The following is a 15,858-nucleotide window of genomic DNA, read 5'->3' as shown; positions in this document are numbered from 1 at the left end:
CATTGATATTCTTAAAATTACATATTTTACAAAGCCCTAAACTATGTGACTGTACAATTACTACTGTGTTAAGTTGCTTGTTTTAAAATACACATACATGTATTTTACATGGGTGTGTGTATGTATACATGTATTTTAAAACTAGCAATTTAACATGGCAGTACTTGTACAGTCTCACAGTACACATATATATATTATGTATGTACATCTACATCAAAAAGGAAACAAGCCAAGAGATGTATGACACAGCTGGGGTACAGATCACCTCAAAGGGAATAATACATTTCTTTGAGTTTTAATAGCTCATAACAAAACTACCTCTCGGAAGTAATTATGCAAAGAGTTAGAACCAGATATTTACATGCTGCCGATTTACCTAGTTCCATTTAATGTTTAAAAATATGCAAGTACTATTTTAAAATTGGTAACATTTGTCATTTTTGGCTCAACTGTAGTTTTTCTCATCATTAGTCTTAGTTGAAAAATTAGCTACAGAATAGTCTATTAAAATGATGGGGTAGAAGAACCCCTCTCCCCTGTATTTTAACAGCAATTCTGAGTTGGCACAAAACACGTAATTCTGGAGCCACAGCAAAAACTCTTCCTCAGCTGCCTTGCATATCAAAACACCCATCTGCACCATCTCCCCCTTTGCAGAGTACAAAACAGAGCAAACCCAGGCAGAGATGAGGAACATCGAGGAGCCCAGACTGACACCCTGATACTCCCCACTGTGTCAGAATAAAACACAGCATTAGAGAGTCTTAAGGGTAGGATTGGCTCTAATTCACCTGTTTGCTTTTCTAATCTGCTTGGAAGATTTTTCTCCTGTAGTTCTTCATAGCAGGGGTTTCACACTCACGCCTCTTTCTCATCGTTTAATACGAAACAATTTCTAGCATTAAAAGGTGCACAAAGTTCTTAGAAACACACACATACACATTCTTACATGTGATTTTGTCTATTCTTGGCCTTTTCACTGACACAGGAAAAAACTACCAGTTGTAACACTACTCGTGTAAGGAGCTGGACTGTCTCCCAAACAAAACTCCTCATAACGACCCTCTGACAAATGCCAAATCTCCACAGAACGCATTGAAACAATCTCACCAGTGGCTTCTGCTGTCCCAGTGACTGTGAAGGCGCAAGGAGACCGGTGGGACACAAGGAAAAGCAAGCATCCTTTAGAAGTAAGATCGCTCCACTGTATTTCATTCAGCAAAGCAACCTAAAATCACATGCACACATAGCCTCCCATGCTTGCAGTTTAATTGTAAACAGCATGTGGGGGAAAAAAGCAATTAAAAAAGGTACTAATACAATTTTGAAATCCCTGAAGAAAAGACATACCCACGAGTATTAAGAACAGTAAAAAAGCTCATCATTAGCAATTACAAACTCGTTTCCATCCTGTTGCATTCATTAGAGGAATACAAAATTTAATCTAGTGTTTACATGCTAGAGTTACAACAGAAACTAGATTTCAAAGGTTACATAGGGAGAGAAATTTATCAGCATAGGAACTTGCAAAACACTGTGCTGTACAGCATTTCTAAAGACAAGTCTGTGAAGACAATACATGCGATTGCAAATCCTTTCAGACGGTTCAAAAGTGTGGCTGGAGGTAATGCTGCTTCCTGTTATCTGGAAGGATTAACTGCACCATTACTTTTAGTAGGTTTTAATGATAACAATTTATCGTCAAGAAATACCTAACCCCTCAAAAACTGAGGTGATCAGAAACACACAGGTACCTTAGAGCCCTCAGGGTTTTATTTCTTTTGTACACTAAACATCAATTCTTTTGACAGAATCTACAGAAAATGTTTTAAAAAAACGTTTTTATGAAATACTTTTAATACTCAGTAATGCTAATATTTAAAAATACTTCACAGTGTGGTACTAACGTAACTTCATAAAACGAGCAACTTGAGTTAGCTAAAGCTCACAGCCTTACATTATATTAAAATAGTCCAAAGATTTCACACACACAAAATCACTAGCACTATAAATATACCTAAGCCACTTTAGTGCAAAGTCTGTTTTTGCTTCCCCTGACAAATCCCTCTATATTCCTGCCAGCATATTAAAACATCATCCTTTACTAATCTAATTATTGATTTTCAAGGATTAATTTACAGTTGAAATCCCAGAAGAAGTTTTTTCCATTTTCCATAAAAGTAATGACTTGGTTTATTAAGCATTTGCTTGCTTGTGTCATGTGATCTTTGTAACATTTAAGAATGACTCGAATATGCACAGCAAGATTTGAGTTCATCTTTACAAGGAGTTACTTGAATGCATTTAACTTTTTAATTAAAGAATCTCCAGTAATGACCACCAGAGAGAAGCCAAAGCTTTGAGTTACAAAACTGCTATCCTCCTCTTACGAATTCATAAAAAGAAAGAAGTTGGAACAAAAAGTTCAGGCTCCCTTCCCTCTCCCTAAGCCACCCAAGGGTGCTCTCATGCTGTATCTCGGGCGCGGTCTCATGCAAAAGACCTGCCCGGGTGTAGCACTCCTCCGCACAAGCAGCAATTGCTAACTTCAAAACGTGTTTCTCTATCTAAACCCAGATTCTAAATATAACCTCATGCAATGTGCATCCACTCAGCATTTCTAAAAATTTCTAGCAAATAAAGCTACTGGTTATCAACCCACGTACAGGTAACAGTCCCACAGTGACGTGGCCTCCTGGTCTCTCCCCGGAGCAGAGCCTGCACCTCCTTTGATCAGCTCAGTGACTGCGACACTCCTCCCAACATCTTCAGGCCAAAACAAAGATGACTAACAACTTCTGTTTCCCAATTTAAGTAACCACAAATTCACTAGCTAGAGAATTAGTTTTGACAGATTGCTAAAGTACACCAGAGGCTGTAAATAAACAACCTGGATTAGGATACAGGAACATAACTTACATTAATGTTTTCATCAAGTGCTAAAGCTCCAGAGATGCAAATAGGATATGGGTGAAATCCACAAACACTTCCATTTGCAACCACCACTAAAGGCATGTGGAGAGGACACAGACTGTGGCTTGTTTTAAACTCTGCAATGGAAATAAAAACTGAAGGGTGACAGAAGTCACTACTGAGTGGAGAACCATCATCAAAGCTGCCTGCATGAGCAAAACATTTCACCTGTCTAGAAAACTGTGTCACAAAGAAAAAAAAAAACCTGAAAAGATGACTAAACAACTATATCACATCAGATTATTTCCCTATTGCTGCAACACCTCAGATGGTTAATCATAACACAGACTGGTATTACCCCAATTTACCTGAGCTGAAATGGAGGGGCTGGATCGCCACTCCAGGCGTGAAGGTAATCCATTTGCTGCAGGTGTGGGAGCCCTGAGGCTCAGACAAGCTGCCTTTGGAGTACAGCAAAGCAAAAGAAAGAATGTTAAACTCCATCCTCTAAAAAAATGTATTGTAAAGGACATGACCCAAATGAAATACTCCATTGTTTTGACAGAACTGCCATTTCCACCCTACCATCAGCACACGCACAGCCGTCCAGCGGGTTTCCTTTCTTTGTCCCACTGGCCACAACTTTCAGTTTCTTTCTCTAAAAAACAACTGCATCTGGTTTTATACATACTAAATTTTAATTTTGAAGAGCTCTCCTCTCACAAAAACATTTTACATACATAATTTTAGTATTAAATTGTCTCCCTTTGCTTATCTGTAGAAAATGTCTTTCCAGGTGGTACCTCTGCAATGCACAGGCAACAAATAAGGGAAGTAACAACTAAAAAGCTTTAAGACATCGGCCTGTAGAAGTCAAGAGAACACGTCTTCTAGTGCAAAATGGGTTGTTTTCATGATGAGGGACTCCCACATCACCCTAAAAACGAAGAGCTGTTTACTTTGTTGGAGACAGTCCGTACAACCTGGCGGCCCAGCTGTGACTTACCCCAAGGCCTAACCTGACCCCAGCCAAATGTATTTCAAGCCCACACTGTTACGAAGTCTTAGGGGTCCCAAAGGGACCAATAGATCTAATATATTGACCTGAGACCACAGCCACATCCAAACAACAGTATTCGTAGTATAAATACTATGAAATATAAAAAAAGCCTTACGTTAACCATGCTTTCTAGAGCTCTGAATTTCAGCAATAGGAATGGAAAGAGAAGAGCTGAAAACAGACTGAAAGAACCAGGCAGGCTGAGACGGCGGGGGGAAGCACAGCCTCACCAGGAGAGCGAACGGACTCGGCTTGGGCATTCCTCCGCTGCTGTTATGCCCCAGCCTCTCACCTCCTGGAAGCCTCAACAGAACCACCCCAGCATTTGCAAAGTCTCCATTCCTTTAGGTTGCGTAAGGGAAGACAGCTACTCTTCCCTCATATACGTATAAAAACCATGGAAGCCTTTACATCTCTTGGACCTCAGCAGAACATCAGCTATAAACACGTGCTTTGCCAACTTCAGTTAGTGTTGGTAGTGAGGTCAAATTCACAGAAAGGATGTGTCATTGCATTCTGCAGTCATAAAGGGGAAGAAAAAGGTTTCTAAACTGCCCCACAAAATAAGGGCCAGGTCAGGCAAATGTTTTAGCAGGTGTTTCAAGTACCTGTAACTAAAAATGTGTTAAAACAACAACAAAAGCCCTCCAAAACCTCCACCTCCTCTTATTAAATTAAAATTACCTACAATAGATTAATCGAGTAATTAGAAAAATTTTAAATGGTCCTTTTGTTTGTAATGTCTAAAGGTAGACTCCTATGCTCAGATATTAGTCCCTAAGAACTGTTTTTTAAAGCACCAACCTGAATTAGGAATAAAAATTCTGTCAACTTCAAACCCTGATGGGGAGTAAAATCAGACTGAAATGTTTCAGACCTCCTAACTCATGAAGGTTCAATACATCTATTATCATCACAGCAGTTGGTAATACCACAGTAAATCTAAAAAAATCTGTTTATCTAATCTGCATACTGTATTTCTCCATCTCACATCACATATATGCCTTGGAAGCGTCTTTTTCAGAACAGATAAACTGCTGAAATTTAGGACTTCTTACAGGTAAAACCTTTATATGAGCAGGACAGAACAATGCCAGAGAGATGCAACATGAGACTGAAGTTCGGAAATTCTCATTCAAGTCTCTGCTATAAGAAAGACTCTTCATGCAACCTCGTGCTACTCTTGAGATTCTCTGTGCCTTAGTACTTTGTACCACTTTCTTCTTGTCAAAGATTTGTGACAAATATTCAAGATTGCCCCTTGGCACTCTGACATGGAGCCATGTCAGAATTACAACTAGTACAAACAATTTTCTGAGTGATAAGAAGCTTAAAAACAAGTACAAAATCCCTAACAGCAAATAAAGACTGTAGAAACTAATAACATTTAATTAAAAAAACCTAACAGTAGATAACAGCAAAACTTTTGTTTCACACACAAGATACCTGTTGAGTTAAAAAATTCTGTCACTTAATTAGAGATTATAAAAAATAATATTTCACAGATTTTTCTCCCAGTCTGTTTGGAAAATGACAATATAATCACAATGTAAACTTCCAGTAAACTTAAAAAAAAAAAAAAAATCAAGAGTTCTAGGTGAAGCAAATTATCACCTTTTGAGAAGTTCTGCGTATAGAAAAATCTTCCCAACGTGCTAAAAGAATGCCGCTGAATTGCATCCTGCAAATTGAACCTTCCAGCAGCTTAATCTGAAAGTGAGGCAGATAACCCTAATAAAAAAAATAAATTTATAGTCTGAGATGGAACTTCAAAATTAGTTCATTTAATCATATCAAAACAGACAATTTTTATGAAGATGTAATTCGATTTATGTATTCTCCTCGGTGTGGCATTCATCTGTGCAATGCTCTTGATACCAATTTCTAAAGCACCAGGCACACTCAGATGAAAATATAGCCAAGAAAGGATTAGTTTCATATGTACAATGATGAAAGTGATCCAGCTGGAAAGTTTGCTACCTAGCAATTCATAGCACAGACTGTGATGAAAAGGACTACTGTGCCTCATGTTAACTATATGACAAAGGATGTTAAACGGACTGCTGAGCAACCAAGGTAATACATTTCAAAATTATTTCTTCCACAGTTGGCACAGTGAACAAGATTCACCCCCATACAATTTCACTAAAGACAACAGACCCAAATGTTGTGAATATTTAAAACATCTGGTCACATACAAACCTAGATCAACATTAAATTAACTTGGGGAGGGGGGAAGTAATTTAAATCTAAAAAATCAATAAATTAACACAGACCAAATAGAAATATTTGACACTAAAACTAAGCTACTGAGGCAGCACTTAAAAGTGTCTGTAAAAACACTGGATGAAACTTGAATTTGCTGCAACTCCTCTCTGTCCTCATCTCTTGGAGACCTCCAGATTCTGATTTTCACCTCTCATGGAAATCACCTGACCTGATGAAGACTTGGAGATGAGTAAGGCAAGCAAACAAAAGCCTGGCTGTTAGGAATGTTATAACTGAACCTCAGCTGCAAAGCAACAACAGCTGTAAGCATGCATCTGCATCTGTAACAACCACTATGCTAAGTACAATTCTAGGCTTATATCTGAAGTAGCAACTGCTTCATCTCAAGTTAAATATCCATGTCATCATTTAGACCCCTTACTACTTTTTTAAATTTTCCATATTCTAAAAAAACAGCATACAATGCTCCTATTTAAACCCTCTATTCATGCCATGAAAAAAAAACCACAAAACAATCCTTGCTCTCCAGCTTCCACTTAAACCTGAAACTGCCATTTTTAGGGTTTTAGGCCCTAGCAGATTCTTTTCTTCTATTAATCAAATGATATCTTAATGATACATTGCATCACTTCAAAGATTTGTAAATGTTAGATGAGGTGAAGAGTCAGAGAAAAGGTACTGGGAGTTTACCTGAGAGGCTGTTCCAAAAATACCAACGCACATGCTTTGATATTAGTGACTAAAGCCCTTAAATTGTTCCCCAAGCCCACCTTCACCGTAACACCTACAAAACACTTGAGAACAATTAGCCAGCTGATGTGCTGCGAGCTTATTATATCACTTATAAATGACTCGCTACACCCTTACGCTCCGCTCCTCCCACGACTGGCTGGCTGACCAAAATTCAGACTGCAAGAGCTCTGCAGAGCAAATCGCCTCTATCGTGTCTGTACAAGGATCAAAGCGTAAGCCCTGGCTCTTAGACACTGTCTTATTACAAAAGACAAGAAGAAACGTCGTCGGGAAGGCATCAGGGTTGAGACAATCTTTGTTCTTACAATTTCAGATGAACTAAGGAGGAAGTGAGAGGTTTGGACTATGGATGAAATACGTTGAACGCAGACCAAGATATGACTTAAACATGCTTTGTAACAGGGCGCTCAAACCAACCAGGCAGCGATAGCAGGGGGTTCTGCCCCATCCTCCCCAGGAACAGGGACACACACATATCCGTAAGAGGAACTCAAGTCTATCAGCAATGAGTGCTGACAAGTACAAGCCATGCCAGGAGTGCTTCAACCTGCTGCTCTCTCTTCTCTTCACTGTTTCCTCCCTGGCAGCCTCACAGGACTGTACTGGAGTACACGTGGATGGGCAGCAAGAGGATGGTCTGTGGCTGCGTTTGCGTGTGCAAACACAGGACAGGGACACAAACTGTTATCCTCCAGGGCAAAGCGTGGAAGATGAGAGGCCGGGGCTCACAGCAGACCAGAGAAGGGGGTATATGTATGCTTGTGGGAGGGACAGGGGAGTACTGGAGTACTAGAATGAGGATGATCTTGACCTCTAACAACAGTAGACCTGAAAACATTTTAAAAAAAAAAAAAAAAAAAAAAGAGTCATCCCTTTGGCCAAGAGATTTACCCCAATTCTAAAAAAATTAAATTTTCCCTTATATTTTTTCATTCCCGCTAGGACTAACAGTACACACCAACTGCAACACAGGAGCTCACAGAATTCCCCAGGCTCACAGCAGTCCAGTGCACCGGCTGGAAGCACAACGAAGGAAGCGAACTGCGGACAGTCACGGCATCTAACCTGCTCTCAGACCAGAGGTGTGGCAGGGGGATGTCGCTGTACCAGGGACAGGGCGAGATAAGACAGTGTAGACTGTAATCCATTATTAACCAAGGAATACTTGGTTCACTTTCATTTTCCAATATGGCATCAGTAAAAGACAAGGATATTCTTTAGGAAAACTAATCAATTTGAGGCCATACCACTTTCTTAACAGCATTACAGTACTCAAAAATATTTCATCTAAGCTAGCTTGAAAAAGCTGTGGTCAATGAGATTTTCTTTCTCGGATACTGACTTCGACCAGTTAGATATGCGTTTGCCAACAGTCTTTAGCTCCTGCTATATTCGAACAATCTTTAATCCCATGAAGGCTAAAGAAAAATGTCTCTGATTTAGTTCTGTGCACTTATGAATAACTCAAATACTACAGTTAAATTTACAGCATAGTTCCCTTAGCTGCTTAGAAGACAATTGTTTTCTTTCCTTTCCCCTTAAGTTCTAGTATGTAAAATATCAGAAGAATTTAGATTAAAAAAAGGGGGGGGGGGGCACACACGTGTTATTTTTAAAGTTGTTCTTGAGAAAATTTCCACATACAAAACTGTGGCATTTCTCCACTGTTCTGAGAATAATTTGCATATGTTGGCATCATCCTCGAGTGGCTGCCACAACTCTGGTATCATAAAGCGACATGTATTTTCTCTTAGGTTATCAAAACACATTTTATTTAACTGCTAAATTTGGTCTGATCCAAGTTTTTCTTCTTACTTCACAACGAACAGGAAAATGCAGATGCCATACTTTGATGGCACACATGCACCCTACCAGGGAAACAGGGCACAGAAGCCAGATCAGTCCTCCTAAGCGTACGACTGCTCAGATCACATCGCTGCACTCATGGCTCAGTAAGACTCTAAGTTCACACTAAAACGTTCACATTGTTCACAACTGTTCTAGAAGTCCCGTCTAGGTAGCACTGAAAAACAAATTGTTTGGCCCCTTCTGTTATGATGCTGGAACATTGTGTCAATATACTTTGGCATATATTTAAAAAATCCCTGTAATATACCATATACTGTGACATTTCCACTTCAGATCTATCATTTACATGTGAAGCACGAATCTCGAAAGAACCTAGTAAAGCTGTAAGAAAGACTACATTTTGCTGAAGCTCTCAGACACCCACTCCATTCAGTCACACCAGCTGGAGAGGTAAGTGTCAAGATACAGCTTTATTCTTAAAAATGAATATGGAGGTAAAACTCCACAGCCTCCTCCACAGCAATAATTTTTTCAAGTGAAACCACAATGATCTGTGCTCCTGATTCTTCTATGTCAGCAGCGTTTCTCAGAAACCTTTTTGCAAATCTGGACATCTTAAAATCACATTTAACTTATTTTGCAATTTACAGAATTGTCCCTGCACTTCCCAGTCCAGCTGATAGGCGTCTTAGACATGACATCCATTGGAAGATCTTTTGCTCCTAGAGGTAGAGGAGTCCTTAGCTACACTCTGTCTAGCACAAGAGGCACAAATAGCCCCCGAGAGACGCTTAAGCCCCTTCTGAAAGACACTGTTGGAGAGACTGTAAATGACACAGTTGCAGAAACTGTTGCTAATGGCAAGCCAAGTGGTCAAGAAGGATGCAATGCGGTTACTATAGACATTAGAGCTCTCCAGGAGAAAATAGATTATGTAGGGCAACCAGAGGATGTAGAAGACACTGGTGATGCGGAAAAGAACCATGGCATAGCGCTTGTCCGGGCAGGGCTGTGCCTCCCCAGCCTCCCCATCCTGGGAGCTGAAGCGCACTCGCCTCTCGTTGATCTCCTTGGTGTGCTGCTGGCAGATGCGGAAGATGTTGAAGTAAGTGAAGCAGACGATGAAAGCAGCCGGGGCATAGAGCATCACCACAATGAAGAGGGTAAAATAGGGATCAGTGTTCCAGGAATTGGCACACCACTGAAACACATCCCCGTGATATCCAGGCTTTCCCCAGTGAAAGGAGGGTAAGAAGACCAGGCAGGAGTACAGCCAAATGATCAGTATGCAGATTCGAAGTCTCCATGGGGTAACTACTGTGTTGTAGGTCAGTGGCTTCGTGATGGCAATGTATCTGTCAATACTAATGCATGCCAAAGAGGCCATGGAGACGCTCTTCAGCACTGATACCACATAACCAAAGATTTGGCAAACCAAAGACTCACTTAAAACAATAGGGTAGTGCAGCAGAGACAAAGAAGGCACCAGACAGCTCACGCCCACCAGGAGGTCAGCATACGCCATAGTCTGGATGAAGTAGCTAGTGGTGTGGTGGTTCAGCAGAGGTGCACAGTGAAAGACAAATATCACAATAATGTTGCCTGAAATAATCAGCACCATCAGGAACACAATGATAACCACTTCCAGGAGGCAAAAATTGATGGTCTCCAAATAGCTAACGGCCAGGAGACAGAACGGCCGGCCACTCTGGTTGCCAACCAAAGAGGAGTTCATCTTGAGCACTGCAGTGATCTCTCTACTTCATGCTCCTGCCTGCTGCCTGCAGTCACTCCAGGCAGCTGCTGTCATTGCGGCTGGTGCTGTGAGTGTAGCAATGTCAAAACCGGAGCTCCAGTCCCCAGGGCTGCTCCAGATGCTGCTGCTGTGCATTGTCTGCGGCACAATCCCCCTTTAAGTCCGGCTCCCCGCCACTCCTGGTGCGCCAGGACCCAGCAGCAGTCATGTCAGCAACTTCACACATGCACACGGGAGAGGGCTGATATTAAAGCCGTCCTGGGTGGGCTGCTCTCCGAGAAGGGGTGAGAGGCTGAGGGAAGAGGGAGAAGGAACCTTCACAGAGTCAGGGCGAGAGTCCTCCCAAAGGCTGACAGAAGAGAAGGGGAAAGTGTTTTACAGAACCGCCTCTCCCGCCGCGCTCCTGCCCTGCGCTACCACCTCCATCACCACCGCTCCTTCCCCACGCCCTGCCACAGCGCTTCGCCGCCGCCGCCGCCTGCCCCCGCTCCCGGCCAGGCTCCCGCCGCGCCTCCTTCCCCCCGGCCCTTCCCCGGGGCGTCGGGCTCCGGCCGGAGGGCAGCGCGGGGAGGCTTTCCGGGGCAGGCAGCCGCCCCGAAATTCCTGCCGCCGGAGGGATGCGCGGCGGGGAGCGGGGAGGGGGGTCCAGCCCTTCTCTCCTGGCTCCATTTTGCACGACGCTTTTGTTCGCCGCCGCTCCCGGACCGCGCCGCTCCGGCCGCCGCCGCCGCCCAGCCGCCCCCGGGGGCCCGGGCGCAGCCCTGCCCCGCCGCCGCGGCCCTACCTGCCGCCGGGGAACAAAAGCCCGAGAGCATCCTCGGGCGAGCGCCGGCACGGCGGCGTGTGCTCCGGCCGCGGCGATGCGGAGCCGGGGGGAGGGGACGGCGGGGAGGAAGGGGAGGGAGGCGGGCAGGAGCGCGGAGGAGGGCGCGGCGCCGGCGGGGACCGGGGCCGCAGCCCCCGGCCGCGCCCCCGGCCGCGCCAGCGCCGCCGGGGGTGGGCGAGGGGAGCCCGGCCGCGCCGGCCGCCGCTGCCCGCAGCCTGAGAATGCGGGTTTCCACTCCGAGGGCGCTGGGCGAGCCGGTTCCGGCAGCGGCCGATGGCGGTAGGTGCCTCACCCGGCGCGACCCCGCAAGGCTCCGGAAAAACGGGCGGGTCTCCGCGCTGGAGAGGACGGCGGACTCTCCCCTTGCACAGCCTGGTCCTGCAGACAGACACACACCCACGCCCTGCTCCTCCTCTCTGCACGGCAAATGACAGCCGTCCAAGCAAGGATGTGAAGTCAAATGTTCAGTCGTAATTCAAGGCTTTTCCATCCGAGCCCTTTTGGGAAACACTTTTTCTGGAATAAGTGTGTTTTTCCTAGGTGTACTTTGTGTTCCTTAGGAGGCACCTGAAACCAAGGGCAAAGCTGAGAACTGTGTCCCACCGTTAATCCAGATGTTGCTCCAGGTAGGTAAGCACCTCCTGCATAACCATACACAAACCCCAAAGGTGACACTGCCCCTGACAGCCCCTGGACAACCTACACCAACTAGACAAACTAGAAAACCCAATGACATTTCAGGGAGCAAACATGCAAGAGATTCACAGCACGGCGCTTAAGCTTGTATTCACACCATAAGCTAATACTATCACGCATATTTAACCAGAAAAACCTCTTCAATGCATACAAGGGGAAGATGTCGTAACACGATACCGGTATCTTCTTGTTTGTCAAGAGCGTTTCACTGACTTGACATGCTGGAAAACACGTTCCCATGGTATGTGGAAGCTCATACTGACCCGGATACCTGAATGCTTCACTGCCACAGCTTAGGGCAGGCCCATCGCTACAGAAATTGACCTCATCAAACCAGTAAGAGACTGGAGGGAGGCTCTTCAGCAATTAAAGTCCTTTTGTCAAAAATGAAAGTGTGCAACTGGCATCCGTCCGCCCGTAAGTTCACACAATTAATTCAGCTGACACCGACAAACTCAAGGTTTCGGTTAACCTAAGCTAAACATTTGTTATTCTATGGGGATACCTAATGGAAAATGAATTGCAGCCAAAGGGATAGATCTCAAAGCAATCACACTGTGACGCTTGGGATTTTACCTGACCTGCAAGTAGGGAAAAAAAAAAAAAATTTTTTACAATGCATTTGTTTTGGTCAAAAATCTGTGCTGGTCAACAGCATGACTTGGCAGATTTTTAGTTAGTCTTGTGCAAAAGTCTGAAAACAAAAACTTGTTTCTTCCACCCTATCTTTACCCCAAAAAAGATCCCTTTACTATTGTCCTTCATTTTTGTTATAATTTATGGCATTTCTACTCATGGAAACTGAAATACTAGAACTGTAGCTAGGAAACAAACTTTGAATTAAATTTAGGCAAGGGTATTGTGGCTATACAAAAACCAAGCTATGATTGAATTACTGCTGGAGAAATGATCTCCTGTCTTTCCAAAGCAGAGGATGATTTACATACCAATTGATTCAAATAGTATTTCTGTATCCTTAGGCATGAATAGACTACATTATAAACATCCTTAAGAAAACAACATATATTGACCTTTAAATATATCTCTGATACATAAAAACAAGGTAGTACTGAAAATCATGAGACTGACCAAAACAACATCCAGTTGCTGAAATTTCACAACGAAAGGTGCACCACCAAAAACTCCTCAATGTTTAGATTTTTATTACAAGCACGAGTTTAACTCTCATACAGCTGACAGGTATGTCTGTAAAAGAGATAGATCCGTTTTTTCCTTTCACTGACATTCTATTGTTTCTCCAAAGCTAAGAGTATAAAACTCTATTCAATGTTCATCCCAACTTACTCCTGCTTGCTTAATGCACCCAAACCCAAACCAGCAATACCTCAAGTTAATTCTCTCGAGCACCCCTGCACCAGAAGCCAGACCAAAGTGGCCAACAAAGGGTGTAAAACGCAACTGGAAGGTAACTGGGCTGGAGATACACCTGCCTGCTACCCCAGATGTCTGGTCCAGTGCATAACCAGTCTACCAAGAAGAACCACTTCTAAATGACATTAAAGCGTGTGGTTCAGGTGGCTGAGGTCTGTGAGAGGTTGAAAATATTTCTGTTGCAGAGACTTCTCCCAGTCTATACACTGATACAATGCGACCTCACCTAAGACTGTTAAAAGGCGTTCAAGAAATCATTTAAAGTTACAACAAGAACTCTTGGGAAAACTACTGCTTGTAAAAGATAATTAAACTTTTATCACCATGTGATCAAAACTAATCAAATGAGGGACCTAGAGGTTCAGGCACACTGACAGCCAAGACTACATCATACTTCTTATACCATGATTCACAGATGTAAGTTGGGTTTAATTTCAGTACACAATTGTGGCCCTTTGTAGTCCTGAAAATTAAATGTATTCTTTTTAATTTATATGAACATATGGATATATGATTGTGATACAAGTGGAAAATAAATCTTAGTCACCCACAGCTACAGCACTGTTACATTTTATACCACTGATGAATCAACACATTCAGTCAAATAATGGTAGTGACATTTTAATCTACTTCTTCATTAAAAACTAGTATCATTTGCACCAAGAGATATGAGTACGTTTGGTAGAACTTCTGCGTACTGTAACCCTCTGCTCATGGAGACAAAAAAGTAGGAAGATGAGAAAATGGGTAGCAAGAGTCCTATTATAAGAAAAACTGGAACAAATTCATTTCTTACCAGGCCTAGAATTTCTGCCAGAAATGGTGACCCCAGGTTAACATCCCAGGATATTCTTCTTGCCACTGGATTTTTATTTTTTTTTTTTAATTTGTGCCACAAGATGTCCCTCTCATGTCGTAATTTTCTTAATTATCTGGTACAACAGTTCATGGTTTTTTTCCTTTCAACATTATTTCCTCCCACACAGACCTATATCCAAAAGCTTTTATTTTCTCCTCAATATTGTAAATGTCAGGTTCTTAAAATTTGGGTATTATGAAGAACTTCTCCACTCAGAGATCACCACTGATCTGAGAGATCCAGTGGTTGTATCAATCCTTTTTAAAAACCTTGTGGTTTTTAGTGGCTGTTGTCTATTTTCCTTTGTATCATGATTATTTTTTTTTTTTTTAAACCTGTGTGGCTAGCTTTACAAGTTTTCTACTCAACAATACTTTCCATCCACCTATGACTGTCAAAAACATGAAGTATTTTTCCTGCAGGTGTCCATTAATACCTGGAGCGAGTCCCCATGTCTCTCCTCCTACCTTTCAGTGGCTGGAAGCCTGAAGATTAACAGCCGTAACCATGATAGCCAAGGTCCTACCAGGAACAGATGCCTCTCAAAGGGATTGTCTAGATTTTTTTACCTAGAGTTTGCTTTCTGTCCCCAGTAGAGACATGACCTTAATTCACTGTGCTGGCTTTCATCCACACTCCCACCACGAGCACAGCAAACTGGAGCTGCTAAAAGCTTTATTACTGCACACAGATGGTGTGCAAATTCTCAAAAGTCATTTGTGGAAGCACCACAATGGTGAAACTTGGACATTACCGCAATAACAAAAGCACAGAGTACAAAAACCCAGCTATGGTTTATCAAAAGGAAGGAGCAAATAATTAATAAATACTGTCATGATGACTAGAATGGAACAAGCACACCTTGAGGCATGGTTTCAATGCCTTTTTTAATGTACAAATCAAGACTCAGGAAGAGACCTAGACACAGCCTTCAGTGGTACAACACAACATAAGACATTTCCTTTTCAATCATTCAGTAGCCATTCATCAACAATAAATAAGAAACTATCCTTGCAGCAGTCAATTTGCAAAAGAAAGCGAAAAACACAGATTCACCAAGCACCAGAGGCCAGAACTGCACAGGAAAGCAAACACCAGAAAAAAACACTGGGGCGCCTGTATGCAACACCCTGCACACAAAGGGAAAAAAAAAAAAAATCCCTGAAAGAGGCCAGAAGCTTTTGAAGCAGCTGTCACCACAGATCCTTATTAATTTGGGACTGTGCTGCTACATGGGGTCATGAAAAGCCTGACAGAAATCAAATGCAGCTACAGGAATAGAGGTCAACACTAAGAGAAAAGGGGCACTGGATTATGAGTACTCAAACAGGCTTACTGCATCTCCTACTTGCACTGAAGAGCAAAGGTTTTACATCAACTCCTTGTGCTTCTGCGCTACATCACAGCAGTTATTCTGAGATATACCGTTTTCAATGCATGGTAATGCAAATAATTGCACGCTGGCCAGAGAAAAATTTGTATTAGTGACATGCAAAACATGGCGAAGCATTTCAAAGATGGTAATGCCATATATTATAAGAGACCCGTGCTTTCATATAATCAAC

At 42.6% G+C, this 15,858-nt stretch overlaps 2 protein-coding genes across 2 annotated transcripts in view; both read right to left on the bottom strand.

The window, feature by feature from the left end:
- Positions 1–15,858, bottom strand: part of RABGAP1 (RAB GTPase activating protein 1) — a gene marked incomplete at both ends in the record, with an annotated part of 64,185 nt that overhangs the window by 23,787 nt on the left and 24,540 nt on the right. The window lies entirely within an intron of this gene.
- Positions 9,453–10,499, bottom strand: GPR21 (G protein-coupled receptor 21; the record flags this gene model as incomplete). The annotated part of the gene is made up of 1 exon (XM_082008829.1): positions 9,453–10,499. The coding sequence occupies one exon, from the start codon at positions 10,497–10,499 to the stop codon at positions 9,453–9,455; it is 1,047 nt and encodes a 348-aa protein (XP_081864955.1).

The sequence above is a fragment of the Phaethon aethereus genome (genome assembly GCF_964289735.1).
Source record: "Phaethon aethereus genome assembly, chromosome: 20".
NCBI lineage: Eukaryota > Metazoa > Chordata > Aves > Phaethontiformes > Phaethontidae > Phaethon > Phaethon aethereus.
The sequence above is the reverse complement of the archived record's forward strand: the minus strand, read 5'-3'. Positions and strand labels throughout refer to the sequence as shown.